Raw genomic sequence first — 14894 nt, 5'->3', positions numbered from 1 at the left:
CTCTGTCTGTCTGTTTCTATCTGTCTCTGTCTCACTCCCCACAACTCCCCTCCATTTCCCCCTTTTCTCCGTCTCAGTCTCCTCTCTCTCCCTCACACATACATATACGCAGAGATACCCACACCAAGATCTTCAACAATGCTTCTGTGAAGGAGAATCAGATAAGAAGCAAATAAAGTCCAAGTTCTTAACTTGTGGATTGGTACTGATATTTGTGTGGTTATTGCAGCTGAAAAGAATCTGATTGTGTCTGGTCAGCTAGTTAGGGCTGTTTCTGGCTTGTCAGAAACACATTTCTTTTCCTTGTCACATCCCCCAGGTGCTACTGCTGAGCAAATGGTAACATCACTGTCAGAAGTATTTGAAAAGAACAAAAAAATTGATTTGGACAATCTGTGAGCTGTTGCCATTGATGGAGACACAACTGTGACTGGGGTTAGGCCTAGGGTCATAGCAAGGTTAAAAGAAAAGCACCCAGGAATCCTCTCTTGTCATCACATTTTTCACACTGAACCACTCTTGGTTTTGCAGATGCTGCGGACAATGTAAAATACTTTGTCAAGTATCAAGACACCCTTAATAATATTTACAGACTTTCCCAGAAATTTTACCTAAGAGAAGAGAAATCTGATTGTAAAAATATATAAAATGTGTATATGTGTGTGTGTGTGTGTGTGTGTGTGTGTGTGTTTTTTTAAAGCAATGCGTTTCAATGTATTCTTACACACCTGAGATCTAGGTAAAATCGTGATCACTCTGAACAGTTAGCTATGTATGCTATCACTAAATTTTTCACAAAATCTAAGTATAAATTCTCTTTTTAAGAGGAACAGTTTGAGCTTGACAAATACTAATAACTTAGAGCCAGTATTTTTTACAGCATATTATATGCGGCAGATGAAAAGAAAAATGTCATGCTAAAAAAAACCAACTATGACCAAAGCTAATAGGTATATCTGACCTAAATAATTTAAATAGTCAATTTGAATATTACAGAGAGCTGATCTAAAAAGCAAAACACATCTTAACTGCGAGAATCAGGCACACTATGTCAGTCCTATGTGTTTGAATAGTGAATCTTTGGCAAAGACATTTGTCAAGATGTAAAAAATGGGCTTAGAGAGAAAATATTCAAGTGTAAGAAATTCAAGGAACAATGCTTGCCAAACTCTTAATTAAAGCACTTGTTTTCATTCTTATAACAGAGGTTGAGATTAATGCTTTTCATGCATTCAAACAGAACTGCTATTGCAGTAAAGTTCAAGCTTCCAAACTTTTCAGATGTAGATGTTTACCAATATTTGGTCACAGACTCAGCTGTGGGGACATGGGTGAGGGAGGCGGGTGTTTCTGGACAGCTGAACATATTTTCTGAGGTTTGACAATACAAATTTGAGTTGCAAGCAAGGATTCAAAGACAACGGAATCTTAAAGACTTTCTAAATATACAATTGTGCCTAGATCAATTTTTACTTAACTTTAGAAAGGTTTGCTACATGCTGACGACCCTAATTCTATACCAGCCAGCCTTTGGCAAAGTAGGCTATGAAAAACAAATGTTTCTTTGCTCACAACTGTTAAAATGAGGTGACGCCAAAAAATAAAACTGAACTAATGACAATATGTCAGGCACTGATACAAACACACCTCAAACAGCCAACGCAAGACCCAAGGAGGCATAAACCTCCATGTAATACTATTCGTGTCCTATAATGCAAATTTGCAATATGCTGGATTTTTTCTCATGTTTTCAGGCTCCTAGAACACAATTCCTTTATGCAGTATTCGGGGGTTTACTGTAAGTCCTCTAAAGGTTTCTTTATCATTTAATATTATAAATAATTGTGTTCCAAGGCTGGAGTTCAAAGCTCAGTACAGCACTCATACACTACCACAGGCAGGTCAGGTGACCTTCCTCCAATTCTCCTCTCTCCGGTGCTGAGGACAGACAAAGTGATATGTCTGTCATACGCCATTACCATTAGAACAGAATCTTGTTCTTTTATTACAACTGAACTCTGCCGGATTTCTCAGCAGGAATGCTAAGTGAAATCAATGTCTTGGATTTCCAGGCTGAGCTTGGAGGTCACAGCCACTCTATCATTTCTCAGCATTATCCTTTCTCTCTCTCTCTCTCGTGCACTCCCTGAGCCTCCAACTGGCACACAGCAGATTGAAAACAGCATGCATCAGAGGACTCACGCTGTACAATTTTACAGTCTTTTGGAGCCCCCTCATTTCGGTCCCCCCCTTCTATTTTTGCAAATTGCAAATAAGTTTTGTTTGTGTCCTTCTCTAGAGTTGTGAGTCAAAGGCAAAGAAACACTTAAGAATAAGGGTAAACAATGAAATTTAAAGAAAAAGGTTGATTTTGACAGCTGCCAACAGGATCATTTTGTTTATGCCACCAGTTGGATATGCTTTAAAATGCCATTGTTATCACCAATAAATGCTGCTTCCCTGTCAGACCATCAATTCTGTTTATTTCAGGTAAGTCTACAGATAACAGAGGGATCTCAAATGTACAACTCTCTTTTATAATCTGCTAGATATATAAGTTTCCCCTTTCCCCCCACAAAAGCACACAAAACTATATTCCTGGCACAAATAATTGCTTGAAAAAGAAAGGGAAAAAACCAATCATTAGTTTTACCTGAGGCAAAATAAACATCCATAAAGATTTTTAAAAGCTTTTTAAACCAAAATGTGCCATAAATGTCAACTTCTGCCAAAGAACTAGATTCATTTAATACAATAGTTCCTGGCTTAAAAAACTTATTATTTGACTATATAATTCATTAAAATAACCAATATAAAGTTTATTTGTCTGGCTATTTTTAATCTATGCAGTTTTACTGTTGGGCTTAAAGCTAAAATTTTAGTCAGTTTAAAGAATCTATTATGACAAAATAAGAAGATGTAATAGCATGCCAGAAGAGACGTAAAGCAAAAGAAGAACAAATTTTCAAATCTCACTATCATTTCAACCTCAGGAACTCTTCCTCCTTTCTAACTAACATCCAACAAAATCCTTGCTTGGGTTACAACATCTGAAGGTAGAGAATACTTTCAACCCATAATTATGATCACTTTTCATAAACCACTTATAAAATCAACTTATATTCTCTTTATATTACATATTTATATTATATTTTATATTATCTTTAAAATCAGCATAAGCTTGCAAACAAAAAATATCAAAATTTAAACTTCACATATCTTTAGAGACATGCTCTACTTTTTTATTTCATTGTTAAAGAAGGAAGTGACTACAGACCAATAAACCTGGACTATAAAACTACAGCAGATCTAAACAAGACTGAAAGTTCCCATCTTACTTAGAATGCTGGGATTTGCAGTTGGAGAAACTAGCTATTTATTAGATGTGTTATTCTGGGCAAATCACTTAACCTTTTTGGGTCTCAGTTTGCTCATTTTTAAAATGAAGGGATTAGACTGCATGATCACAAAGGCCACTTTCACCTTTCAATACTGTGATCATATCACAGATGTCTACAATGTCAGCTTTGCGATTTAGAGGGGGCCTGAAAATAATCGCTTCTGTCCCCAGAATCTCGTGAAATTTCCTGTATGCATATTTTCATGCTGATACATTGCTTTAAGATATTCTCTTTTGAACTGCTCTTTAAAAATTTCTTTCTACTAAGCAATTTTTTTATAACTTAAAATTTTTCTTCCCCAAGCCATTTATGTTTATAACTATGCTATCTTAAAGCAAACCCACCATTTGATCTTATCTGATTTTTTTATTTATGTGGTCTAATGTATGTGTTCAATAAATGATTGTTTTCTTGAATAAATGAACCACAGATCAGTTACTAGAATTGTCTTAAGATCATAGGATTATGGATTTCAAGATAGAAGAAACCTTAGGGGTCATTCAGTACAATCCTTCACTGTTCAGATGAGGCCCAAGGTCATGTAAATAGCAAGCAGAATTAGAATTCAAACAGATCCTTTGACTCCACTTTCTAGCAGTCTTTCAATTGTGTCACATTGCCCTCATGGTTATCAACATGAATGGGTTGGGGAAGAAAATTTTTTATAGAAAATAGCTTAGTAGGAAGAAATTTTTAAAGAGCAGTTCAAAAGAGGTTATCTTAAAGCAATAAGTCAACAGGAAAATATGCAAACAGGAAATTTCATAAACAAAAAAAGAAAAAACACACACCAATACCTTACTTTCACACAAAATGACCTACAGTTGTCCATATTTTGCTGATATGACTAGCCTTTTCAATGAATGTTAAATTATGTGTGCAAAACCTACAGATAATTACTGAAAACTCTGCTGGTCCATCTGTACACCAGAACTTCAGAGAGACAATTATACTCACAAGACTGATTTATATTTAGTGACTGTAATTCCTATTACATAACTTTCTTTCAAAGACTTTGGCAATGCATTTAAACATTAATTTCATTCACAGAAGTATGAGGTCAATGAAAACACTCAGATTATAATCATAAATGCAGGTGTTAATTCCCAAACATCATAGTGGAAAAGTACTTTTTAGGGCTGCACTACTCATGTCTATATCAACATGCAAATATTTAATATATAAAGACATATAAAGGTAATATGATCCTATTCAAATGTATCTTTGTATTTTGTAGGATGTTTTGATCTGAATCTTTGACTTTATACACATAAAAGAATCCCAGTGAGGAAAATCTAGCATTGCTGATCAGCAACAATTCCACAACTGCGAATCTTAAAACACTGTTGGGATGTTGAAAATGTAAGTGTTTGTCCAGGGTCACAGAGCCAAAGATCTTTCTGACTTGATAATAATAGATAAAAAGCTAGAAAGTATAAGTAATGCATATCTACATAGAAAGGATGTTTTGAGCATTCTCTGTCCTAATTCTATTGATGGCCCTTCCTTCTATTTAATAGGTGCTTCCAGACAATCAGATTTGCAATCTTAAGAGTCATCCTAGTCATCATTCCTTAACCTCACATATCTAATCATTTGTAAAGTATTTTTTCTTTCTGTAGTTGTAGGCTTTCATCACTTATCACCTGAACAACTACAATTAACTTTCTTGCCTTGTCTTTCCCTTTTCAATCTAGCCTTTACACAGCTACCAAAATCACATTCATAAAGCATACATGAGACCATATAACTCCCCTCCTTAAATAGTTCCAGTGGCTCCCTATAGCGTCTGGGATCAAATAGGAACATTCTTTTTTTTTTTTTTTTTTTTTGGTCATTTAAAGCACTCTCCCATTTTTCCAATTCTATTATAATGTGACTTCCTTTATTTGAGTTTTTGGACTGGCCAAACTGGCCTTCTTGTTGATCCTCACAGTGACATTCTTTTTTTTTTTTTTTTGTCTCCATTCCTGGAACGTATCTCATGATTACTTCTGCCTCTTAAAATGATAAGTCTTCTTCAAAGTTTAGTTCTTGAAGCATAACTGGTATTTAATAAATGTTCATTGATGGACTGATTCATAGATTTGTATCTTGGGTCTATTCGATTTATCATCCAACATTGAACAAGTTATTTAAATTTTCTATATCTCATTTATCCTCTTACTAAAAATAAAGTGAAATAATTAAATGTCTGTTATTTTTCCCTCAGGTATTTTTAGTGGTTTCTGTTTGTTATTAAAAGAAAGATAATTTTTTAAATATAGAAATTCCTCTGTCTGTTGAGAAGTAGTGGTGTAGAGAGATTTGAAACCAAGAATCCAGAAGTCATCTGAGAGATACTAGCTGTGTGCCAGGGCAAATTACAACCTCTCAGTGCCCTAATTAACTCCATATGATTATAAGTTGCAGAGAAGGTACCAAGCTGTATTAGTAGAAAGAATTTTATCTTCTAGATAGTCTTTGTATCAGTGAAATCATAAATACAGCCCTTATTTTCCAATTGTTATACAACTTTGAATTTCTCTGCATATGTAATTTGAAATGGGGAGGTAGGTAGCTGATTCAGATAGTTAACATTGCCTCTGATCTAATTGTATAGCTATGAGGCAAAATTGTTCTTTTGGTAGCTAAATTATTTGACATTACATCAAAATTCTACTTAATTCTACTTATCAACAAATTTTAAAAAGCACAAATAGGAACTAAATTGTAACGAAGGAGGAATTTTACATTGAAAAGAGAACTCAGAATAAAACTCTTTTCTTCTTTCTTTCACTAAAAATTTTTAACAAGCTCAAACAACTTAACCTACCATCCTTACAAATCATTTCTAAAAGTATCTCTGAAATTCCTGGGTCTAAATTTGACATTTTATACAAATCATAATGAAATTGGGAAGTTAATATAACAAAGCACAGTTTGTTCTTTCTTTGTTTCTTTTGATGCCTTTTCATCTTTTATCCTTGAACTTATTGTTGATTCCAAAAGTAAAACATTCTACCTCAATGATTACCACTTTTAACCATATGTACACACACAGGTGTGTGTATATACTTCATTACATTGATATTATTTCTAATTCACAATTCTGTGCTTAGGCTGGCCAACTGCTTATACTCTTAGTAAATGAAATAATAACTAAAGTTGGCAGATTTGCTAATTTATTTTTTCTGATAAAACTCATATAGTAAGAGAACTTAAGCTTCTTAAAATCAAGGAATATACTATTTTGGGTGCTTATGACTAGCAACATGCTTATTACATAGTAAGCACTTAATAAATATTTGTAAGTTAAAGCATTTGGATATACATGACATTATTTCACTATCAACTCTGAGGTATATTTTTAAATCTTAAATTAGCCTTTTTCTTACTCTCCTAAGTTCACGAACCAAGATCTTGGTCAAGATTTGCTTAAAAAATATTAATTTCAATACCAGCCCCAACCAAACCAAACAAGAAAAGCAAATTTGCTGCAGAAAAAAAAAAAAATCATGTGATTCATTTGAAGACAAAGGCAAGGAGCCTATGGATAATACAATGTTTTATGTCATCAGTGCTACTGCTCTATTACATGATCATGGATATTTGAAAGTCGTTCAAGTTGCCTTTTACTATCAGCTTGGTAAGAGCTAAGAGATATGAGTTCATTTATTGCCTTTGTCATTTACTTATTGTGCTCTCTAAGTCAATTCATTTGATGTCTTTGTGCTTCTACTCCCCTCTGTATGTAAAATGGAAAAAATGATAATTCTAATCATTATTCAAGGCTATTATAAAAAGAAAGAAAAGGAAAATCTCTAAAGTAATTTTTGTATCTAGAATAAGAAATAATATTTTTGTATAAAAATGCTTCTGTACTGTACATATATGTGTATGTACACATTCACATATTTTAACCAATTTTGACATTCCATTGAATTGTATCTACTGTTTATTACCCAGTACTGGAATACATTTTAGTATTTCTTCTAAGATACACAACCACCAATCTTTAAATGAATAGAGTGTCAAGGGAATTCCATCTTCTTTTTTTTTTCTTTAATACATTGAGTTAATATCAATTTTTTAAAAAATATATAACTTCTTTGAAAAGTACCTTGCTTTTGGGTGGTGGGCTATTTGTGCTCTTCTCTGTATGAATGCTGGTTGGAGATACAGCAGCACCAAGGTTGCCTTGGGGTATACCTGGTAACTTTCCTCCTGGAGATACCTGCATTGCAGCTAGCTGGGCAGCATATAACTGCTACATAAGAAGAAAGAAAAAAAATGAAATATCATCAATAAATAAATAAATGTAGCTTTCAAAAACTTCTACTTCAAATACAGTATTCTTCTGATGGGCATTTTTTATTTAGCACACAGGAATATTTCAAGAGAACCTGTCACTTCAACTTTTATGGCATTTCTCTGGGAAGAAATGACAGATATCACATAAGTTGCTCTAGCATTTGTATTTCTAGGAGACTGTGCAAATAATAACAGTCCTTGTTTTTTCTTAGGCAGAGTCTATCTTAAAACAAGCTTTCATCACCTATTTCCTTGACCATTCTTAATAACCTCCTAAGTAGTCTCTTTGTTTCACACCAAGACAAATCCATACTCTGCATTAATTGCCAAAATGATCTTTCAAGTGGATAGATATGACCTCATCAAACTTCTGTTAAATAGTCTGATAGTACTTTATTTCCTTTAAACATATGCCATCTAAAGTTCTTTAAAACTTAGCATCTTCCTATCCTTCCAGTATTTGTATACATAATTTACATATTTACACATAATTCCCCTCTGTGTACTGTACAATACAGCCATACTGGCTTACTTCCCATTCCTCACACATGATATTCAATCTCCCATCTCCATTCCTTTGTATTCTATCACCTTCTTCAATGTAGACTTTCAACAAAACAACATATCAACCTCTTATTTACAATATTCAATTTCTGAGATATAAATTCTCACATTGAAAATATTAATTAGTTTTCATGAGTCAGTATAGATTGGCCCAAGCATTCCCTTGAATATTTATCTCTTTGTGTATTCATGTTGCCTCTTTCTTAAGAGGATAAGTTTCTGGAAACTGAATGGATGCCCATCAATTGGAGAATGGCTGAATAAATTGTGGTATATGAATATTATGGAATATTACTGTTCTGTAAGAAATGACCAGCAGGATGATTTCAGAAAGGCCTGGAGAGACTTACACGAAGTGATGCTGAGTGAAATGAGCAGGAGCAGGGGATCATTATATACTTCAACAACAATACTATATGATGATCAATTCTGATGGACCTGGCCATCTTCAGCAATGAGATGAACCAAATCAGTTCCAATAGAGCAGTAATGACCTGAACCAGCTACACCCAGCGAAAGAATTCTGGGAGATGACTATGAACCAATACATAGAATTCCCAATCCCTCTATTTTTGTCCACCTGCATTTTTGATTTCCTTCACAGGCTAATTGTACAATATTTCAAAGTCTGATTCTTTTTGTACAGATATAAATAACTGTTAGGACATGTATACTTATATTGTATTTAATTTATACTTTAACATATTTAACATATATTGGTCAACCTGCCATCTGGGTGAGGGGAGGGGGGGGAAGGAGGGGAAAAGTTGGAACAAAAGATTTTGCAGTTGTCAATGTTGAAAAATTACCCATGCATATATCTTGTAAATAAAAAGCTATAATATAATAATAATTTTTAAAAAGAGTATAAGTTTCTTGAGGGCCAGGACTATTTTTGTTTTGTCCTTGTATTCCAATGCTAAGCACAGAATCCAGTCCATAGTAAATGCTTATTGAAATATTAGTTGAACATGTTACTTGATCTCTTCCCATAATGTGTTATAGTTTCAAATATGCAGCAGCTGTATTCCTGTTCCACTGTTCATATTGGTTCATTCTATAAGAACTCTTTAGATTGTTGAAATGAATACCTGTATACTGAAGGGGGTGGCCAATGAATGAATCTTAGAGTATGCATGATATTCTCTGCCTAATGCCAATCAACATTTAGTCTTGGTGAAATTGCTTCTAAAAATGCTCTCTGCAATTCAATCAAACTGGCCTCCCTTTCAGTTCCTTATACAAAATATGATTCCCTGTCTTTTATTTCTAAAATGCAAGCATACTACACCCCAACTTTGAGAGTCCTTCAGTAACTTCTACATGAAAACCCAACTGCTAGTGTCCTCTCACCCAAATTACCTTTCATTTAATTACCTTGGATATTTTAAAATGTATTTATTATTATATTTATCATAATATATATCATATATTCTCGATAACATTATTATAAAATTATTATATCATATATGATTTGTAATTTTAATGTATTTGTTACCTTAATATATCATATATTTGTATAACATAATATGCTTTGTTATATTATATAAATATGTTATTAAATAATACATATTTATAAACTGTTTATAAACAGTATATAACAGTTTATAACATAACTTATAGTTATTTATAACTAGATATTAACTTCAATTTTATTTACATATTATTAATGTATTTATTACACATATATACATACACAACACATATGTACTTTTAGTCTTTGCTTTTAGAAAAGAAGCTCATTGTAAATAGGGATTTTTTTCATTCTTTGTATTTGTATCCTTGATGCAGTGTCTCATAGTAGGTGCTTCATACTTTTTGATTGATTTGTCTGTCTCCCAGATTCAGAGCACATGCAGCTATCTTTTTTCTCCATTTCCTGTCGACTTGTCATGTGGTGACAAAAATATCTTTTAAAAAAAAAATTGGATGCTAAGCTGGAACTGAGAATATATACAAAAGACTCCAATAGCTAAAGTCTCTTTCTTGGTGGATTTTGAGTGAGGTAAAAGAAATGCTTTGGGCCTCAGAAGTTCCATTAGCATGGAGGGAAAATGAACTATTTACTTTTTACTATTAAAGTTATTCCTAAGAGACACGAGTTCCTTTATTATCTTTGCTACTTATTTATTGTGATCTCTCAGTAAATTCATTTAATCTCTCTGTGATTTTTCCCTCTTCATATGGAAAATGGAAAAGGAGATCATTCTAATCACTACTTAAGGATATTATGAGCATACTGAACAAAGAAATCTCTAAAGTAATTTATCTATGTACAATCCAAAGTAGTGCCTCTGTGCATCTGTAATATGTCTGTGTGTTTATGTAACTCTATATGAGCGTATGTACATGCACATGTATGTAAGGGATGGAGGCTCTTGTCGATGTTGGGATCCCACACCATTTCTTCTTCCTTCTTTGAAAGACATCAGGGAAGAGAGAGTTTACTTGAGCCTTTTAGATATATGGTTGGTTCTGGATAAGCAACAAATTAAAAATTCTTTTCATTACCATTCATCTAGCCAAGAAGAAACCGATTATAGTTGTGATAGATTAAAGAAAAAAAATGAATGTTCTTCTATCTTACATTTTGGAAAATGGTTCATCAAAACTCCATGTGGACTGGCAACAGTCTAATAGTATTGCCCTAAGGCCTGGCCACTCATTGGCTGGTTCCTTCATTATGTCTGGAACACTTTTTATTAGCTAAAGCTTCTTACAAATACATACACACACACACACACACACACACACACACACACACGGGATAACATGAATTAAGGAACATTATTCTAGCTTCTTACACTGATAAAAACAACTGGATAATTGTCAAAATTTCACTTTTGAGCGGGGAAAGATTCTCTTGCACAGGTAATGTTTTATGGCTGATATGGCTGATATGCTCTTCAATATATACCATTCATCACAGATAAAACTATTCAAATCAATTGAATTTAGTCACAAATCTAATATTATTTAACAATAAATTAGATCTGGTCCAATAATTTAAGATGACTTTATTTTCTATGAATATTTCACTTTTACAAAAATAACCTTATATAAAACAAAGTTTCATGAATGTTAAGATATTGTTAAATTTGAAGGCTTGCTTTACCTCAAAGAAGTAATGTGACAAAGGGAAATAAAAACCCGGAATGTGCAAATAGAGGCAAGAAGGTATATATTTCATAACATGTAGAATGTAAAATTTCTTTTATCTAGTCACTAAATACCTGAATATCCAAGTTATTGGAACAATTTCTCCCCTGTGTAAGCTTTGACTTCTTCAGACCTTCTAAAATGGGGGAATAGTGGTGAAAGGCTTAAGAGTAGTTTTCTGAGACAGTTAGACTGTCACTTCGAGGAAAGAGACCTCCTATAACCCCCAAAAGCCTGCTCTGGGTAAATCAGGTGTTCAGATAAGAAAGGACTAGTTAAAAAAAAAAAACAGAAATAGAAACACATGTGCATGGGTAAACACATTTTCAAACAGACATACATATAGAATAATTTTTTTCTAAAGCACAAACGAGAAAGAGCTTTTATTGGAAAGCATTTTGTGACTATCATCACAATTTGGATCTTCTGGTTATAAGAGGATCCTAGATTTAGAGTAAAACATGATCTAAGAGTTCATCTAATAAAATATTTTACAAGTAAGGAAACTGAAGCACAGAGGTTAAGTGCTTTTCCCAAGGTTGTACAGGTGGTAAATAGTAAAGTGGGTCTCCGAGCCAGATCCTGATGCGAGTCCAAAATTCTTTACACTAGACCTTACTGCTTCAAATATTACTGTGATGCTATTAACAGAAACAATAATCTTTCAGTGATTCTACTCTAAGACTCATCATGGCAAGAAATTAACCCTGAGTTCTAGGGAGTACACAGAATAGTACACACCTTGTCTACCCTACCAAACTAAACAGACTTTGAGTATAAGATTAGTAACATCTTCAGTTGTTTGTAAACTGTCCAAGACCTTGTCTCTTTGGAGAAACTAATCATCAGAAAGTTAGTTACTAAATGATCTTTTTTCTGACTAAAATAGAAACAAAATGGCAATGTGCTATGGGTAATGGGATAACAGCTAGACATCCACTGCATCTATGAAATGTGAAAAAGAGAACTTCCAATACATCAGGTTGTTGAAGATCTATGGAAGAAGTTGGGCAAAGATTCTACGGTATGGATGGGTGATGATATCTACCTATGGTATTCTCACTGATCAGATCACAGATTAACTAGTATCAAATCACTAAATCAATTCAACAAAGGATTCTAATGACATAAAAGGGTTGAGACCTGTGTGAGAAGAGAAAATAAATGGATCAGTGAAATAAGGGATCTTTGAAATATTGAATAATAATAATATAGTAATACATATGTATATATTGCTTTATAAGTATAAAATAATTCAAGTGAAAATTAGGTGTGATAAGCATAATAAACTTATAAGAAATTATTTTATAAATAAGAAAATTGAGACTAAGAAACATTAAGGGATTTGCTCAAGATAACAAATAAAGTCAGTGGAAGCTTGGTTGCCTAGAATTCAGAAGTCAGTCAGAAATGAGTTTGAATCTTGACTTAGATACTTGCTGGCTGTATGGGTCTGGAAAAATCATTTAACCATGTTAAACTTCAGCATCCTCATCTGTAAAATAGATATGACTTCTACCTTACAGAATTGATGTGAGGACCAAAGAAGATAACATATATGAAATGCTTTGCAAAACTTAAAGCACTACATAAATGACATTATCATCATCATCATCATCATAATTATTAGTTTTATGTGGCAGAACTGAAATTCAAAACAGGTCTATTGGCTTCCAATTTGATGTTCTTTCTAATATAGCCCTAATGGAAAATAGATAACAGCTATTATTATAAGATTACACAATTTACAGTTGGAAGGAAACTTAGATTTCATCTAGTCTTATAGAAATTAGTCTTTGTAAGATCAAGCCAATTTAAAAGAAGACCCCTTATTGATAATGAAGTATATGAAAAAAGTGAATTATCTATTGAAAAGGAATTCATAAAACCTAAAGTTAGATAAATTCCTCAGTATGCTTAGTAAAAAAAATTTTTTTTCTTATGAAAATTACAGGGAAAGATAGTTTTTTAAGTTTTAGTCCCCAATTTGTAGACATAGAGCTATGAAAATTTAACAAAAATATGATGTGTGAAAGTTTGCTGATTTCTATTTAAGATGAAGAGATGTTCTCATTACATGAGTTAAAAAGCAACTGGTTACATTTTGCAATGTGAAAATAGTATCATCTGTCACAATTGAACTTTGCTCCTATAGTCATTAAACAGACATCCCTTTTTCTCCCAGGTCATCACCTTGAAAATTTACAGTTTACCCTGTATAGTAAAGGGTAAATGCTATTGAAGTTTACAAAAAGATGAACCATAACAGACTGGCTGGATGCCTAAACTGTATATCAGCAGCTTAATCTTGAAAACTATTCCTTGGAGTATTATTACAAGATGTTAAGAATACTTATAACTGGTTCAAAACACATTAAAAATGATTTTGGTTTTTAGTACCAAGAAAGGTGAGAATAAGGTCATTTTAAAATTTGTATATAAAATCAAAAAGGTAAAAATTATTATTAAAATGTTTAGAATCCCATGAAATATCAAAAGTTTTGTCAACTACTTAAAGTAATGTTTAATCTTTAAAAATAATATTAGTAAGCCAGAACACGAATAAGATTCATGCAACATTTTATTATTTGTAGCTCTGGAGAAATTCAGTATCTTGATTTCTTAATTATTCTAAGTTCCATCACAGAATATATATATAATTTTTTGATTTTATGTTGTATATATTTTACTGAGTTCAGAGTATCAATCATTTTAATTTTAATTTTAGATAATATGAACTAAGAAGCTATGCAAATGTGACTCCTTTATTCTAAATACATCATTTTAAACTTTTCTTATATAGCATTAGCTCTTTCTCAAAGAGAAAATATCTTAAGTACTGCATATGAATTTTAAAGCTTGAGAAAAAGAAAGTCATGATCCTTTTAAACAGAGAAGACTATTCCAAACAATCTGATAATCTTAATAATTAAAAAATACTTTAAATTTCCATTATACAACCAATCTTTAGTATTCTATAGACACTACTACAAAAACAAGATTTTTAATTTTCTAGGGCCATTGACAAAAGGGATAAAATCACCTTCTGTCAATAGCCATGTGATACTATCTCTTTCCATATCCTTGCTTCCACTTAGGGAGTTCAATAAGATTTGGTTTTTCCTCACACTTCAGCAAAAGAGCACACTCATTTATCACAGGACTTTGACTTTTTATTCAATTATCTCAATTCTTTTAGACTTTACTACCTACCTATTTATTAATTATATCTACTGTAGTTCCAGAGGCAAGGGCGGGAAGTAGGGGTGGTTAAGACTTTCTGACCAATCCATTTCAATTCTTAAAAAAAATGTTTAATTAATTGGTTGGTCAGTTGAACTAGTAGATACTGTGTAGTTGGTCAAAAGAAATAAAAAACCATAAAGGAATCCCAGACTATGAGATAAAATTAGATTCAAATGCTCCTTTCTTCATGGAGCTTAGTTTCCCTTGGGCAGTCACAATCTTCTTCCTCCT

At 32.7% G+C, this 14894-nt stretch overlaps 1 protein-coding gene across 4 annotated transcripts in view; it reads right to left on the bottom strand.

Moving 5' to 3' along the window:
* Window positions 1–14894, bottom strand: part of SOX5 (SRY-box transcription factor 5) — a 466127-nt gene that overhangs the window by 76864 nt on the left and 374369 nt on the right. For all 4 annotated transcript variants that reach the window (XM_051961302.1, XM_051961303.1, XM_051961304.1 and 1 more), the window contains exon 9: window positions 7504–7650. In XM_051961302.1, the coding sequence (XP_051817262.1) occupies window positions 7504–7650 (147 nt within the window). The remainder of the gene's footprint in view (window positions 1–7503; window positions 7651–14894) is intronic.

This window comes from Antechinus flavipes, chromosome 5 (genome assembly GCF_016432865.1).
Source record: "Antechinus flavipes isolate AdamAnt ecotype Samford, QLD, Australia chromosome 5, AdamAnt_v2, whole genome shotgun sequence".
Lineage (NCBI taxonomy): Eukaryota > Metazoa > Chordata > Mammalia > Dasyuromorphia > Dasyuridae > Antechinus > Antechinus flavipes.
The sequence above is the reverse complement of the archived record's forward strand: the minus strand, read 5'-3'. Positions and strand labels throughout refer to the sequence as shown.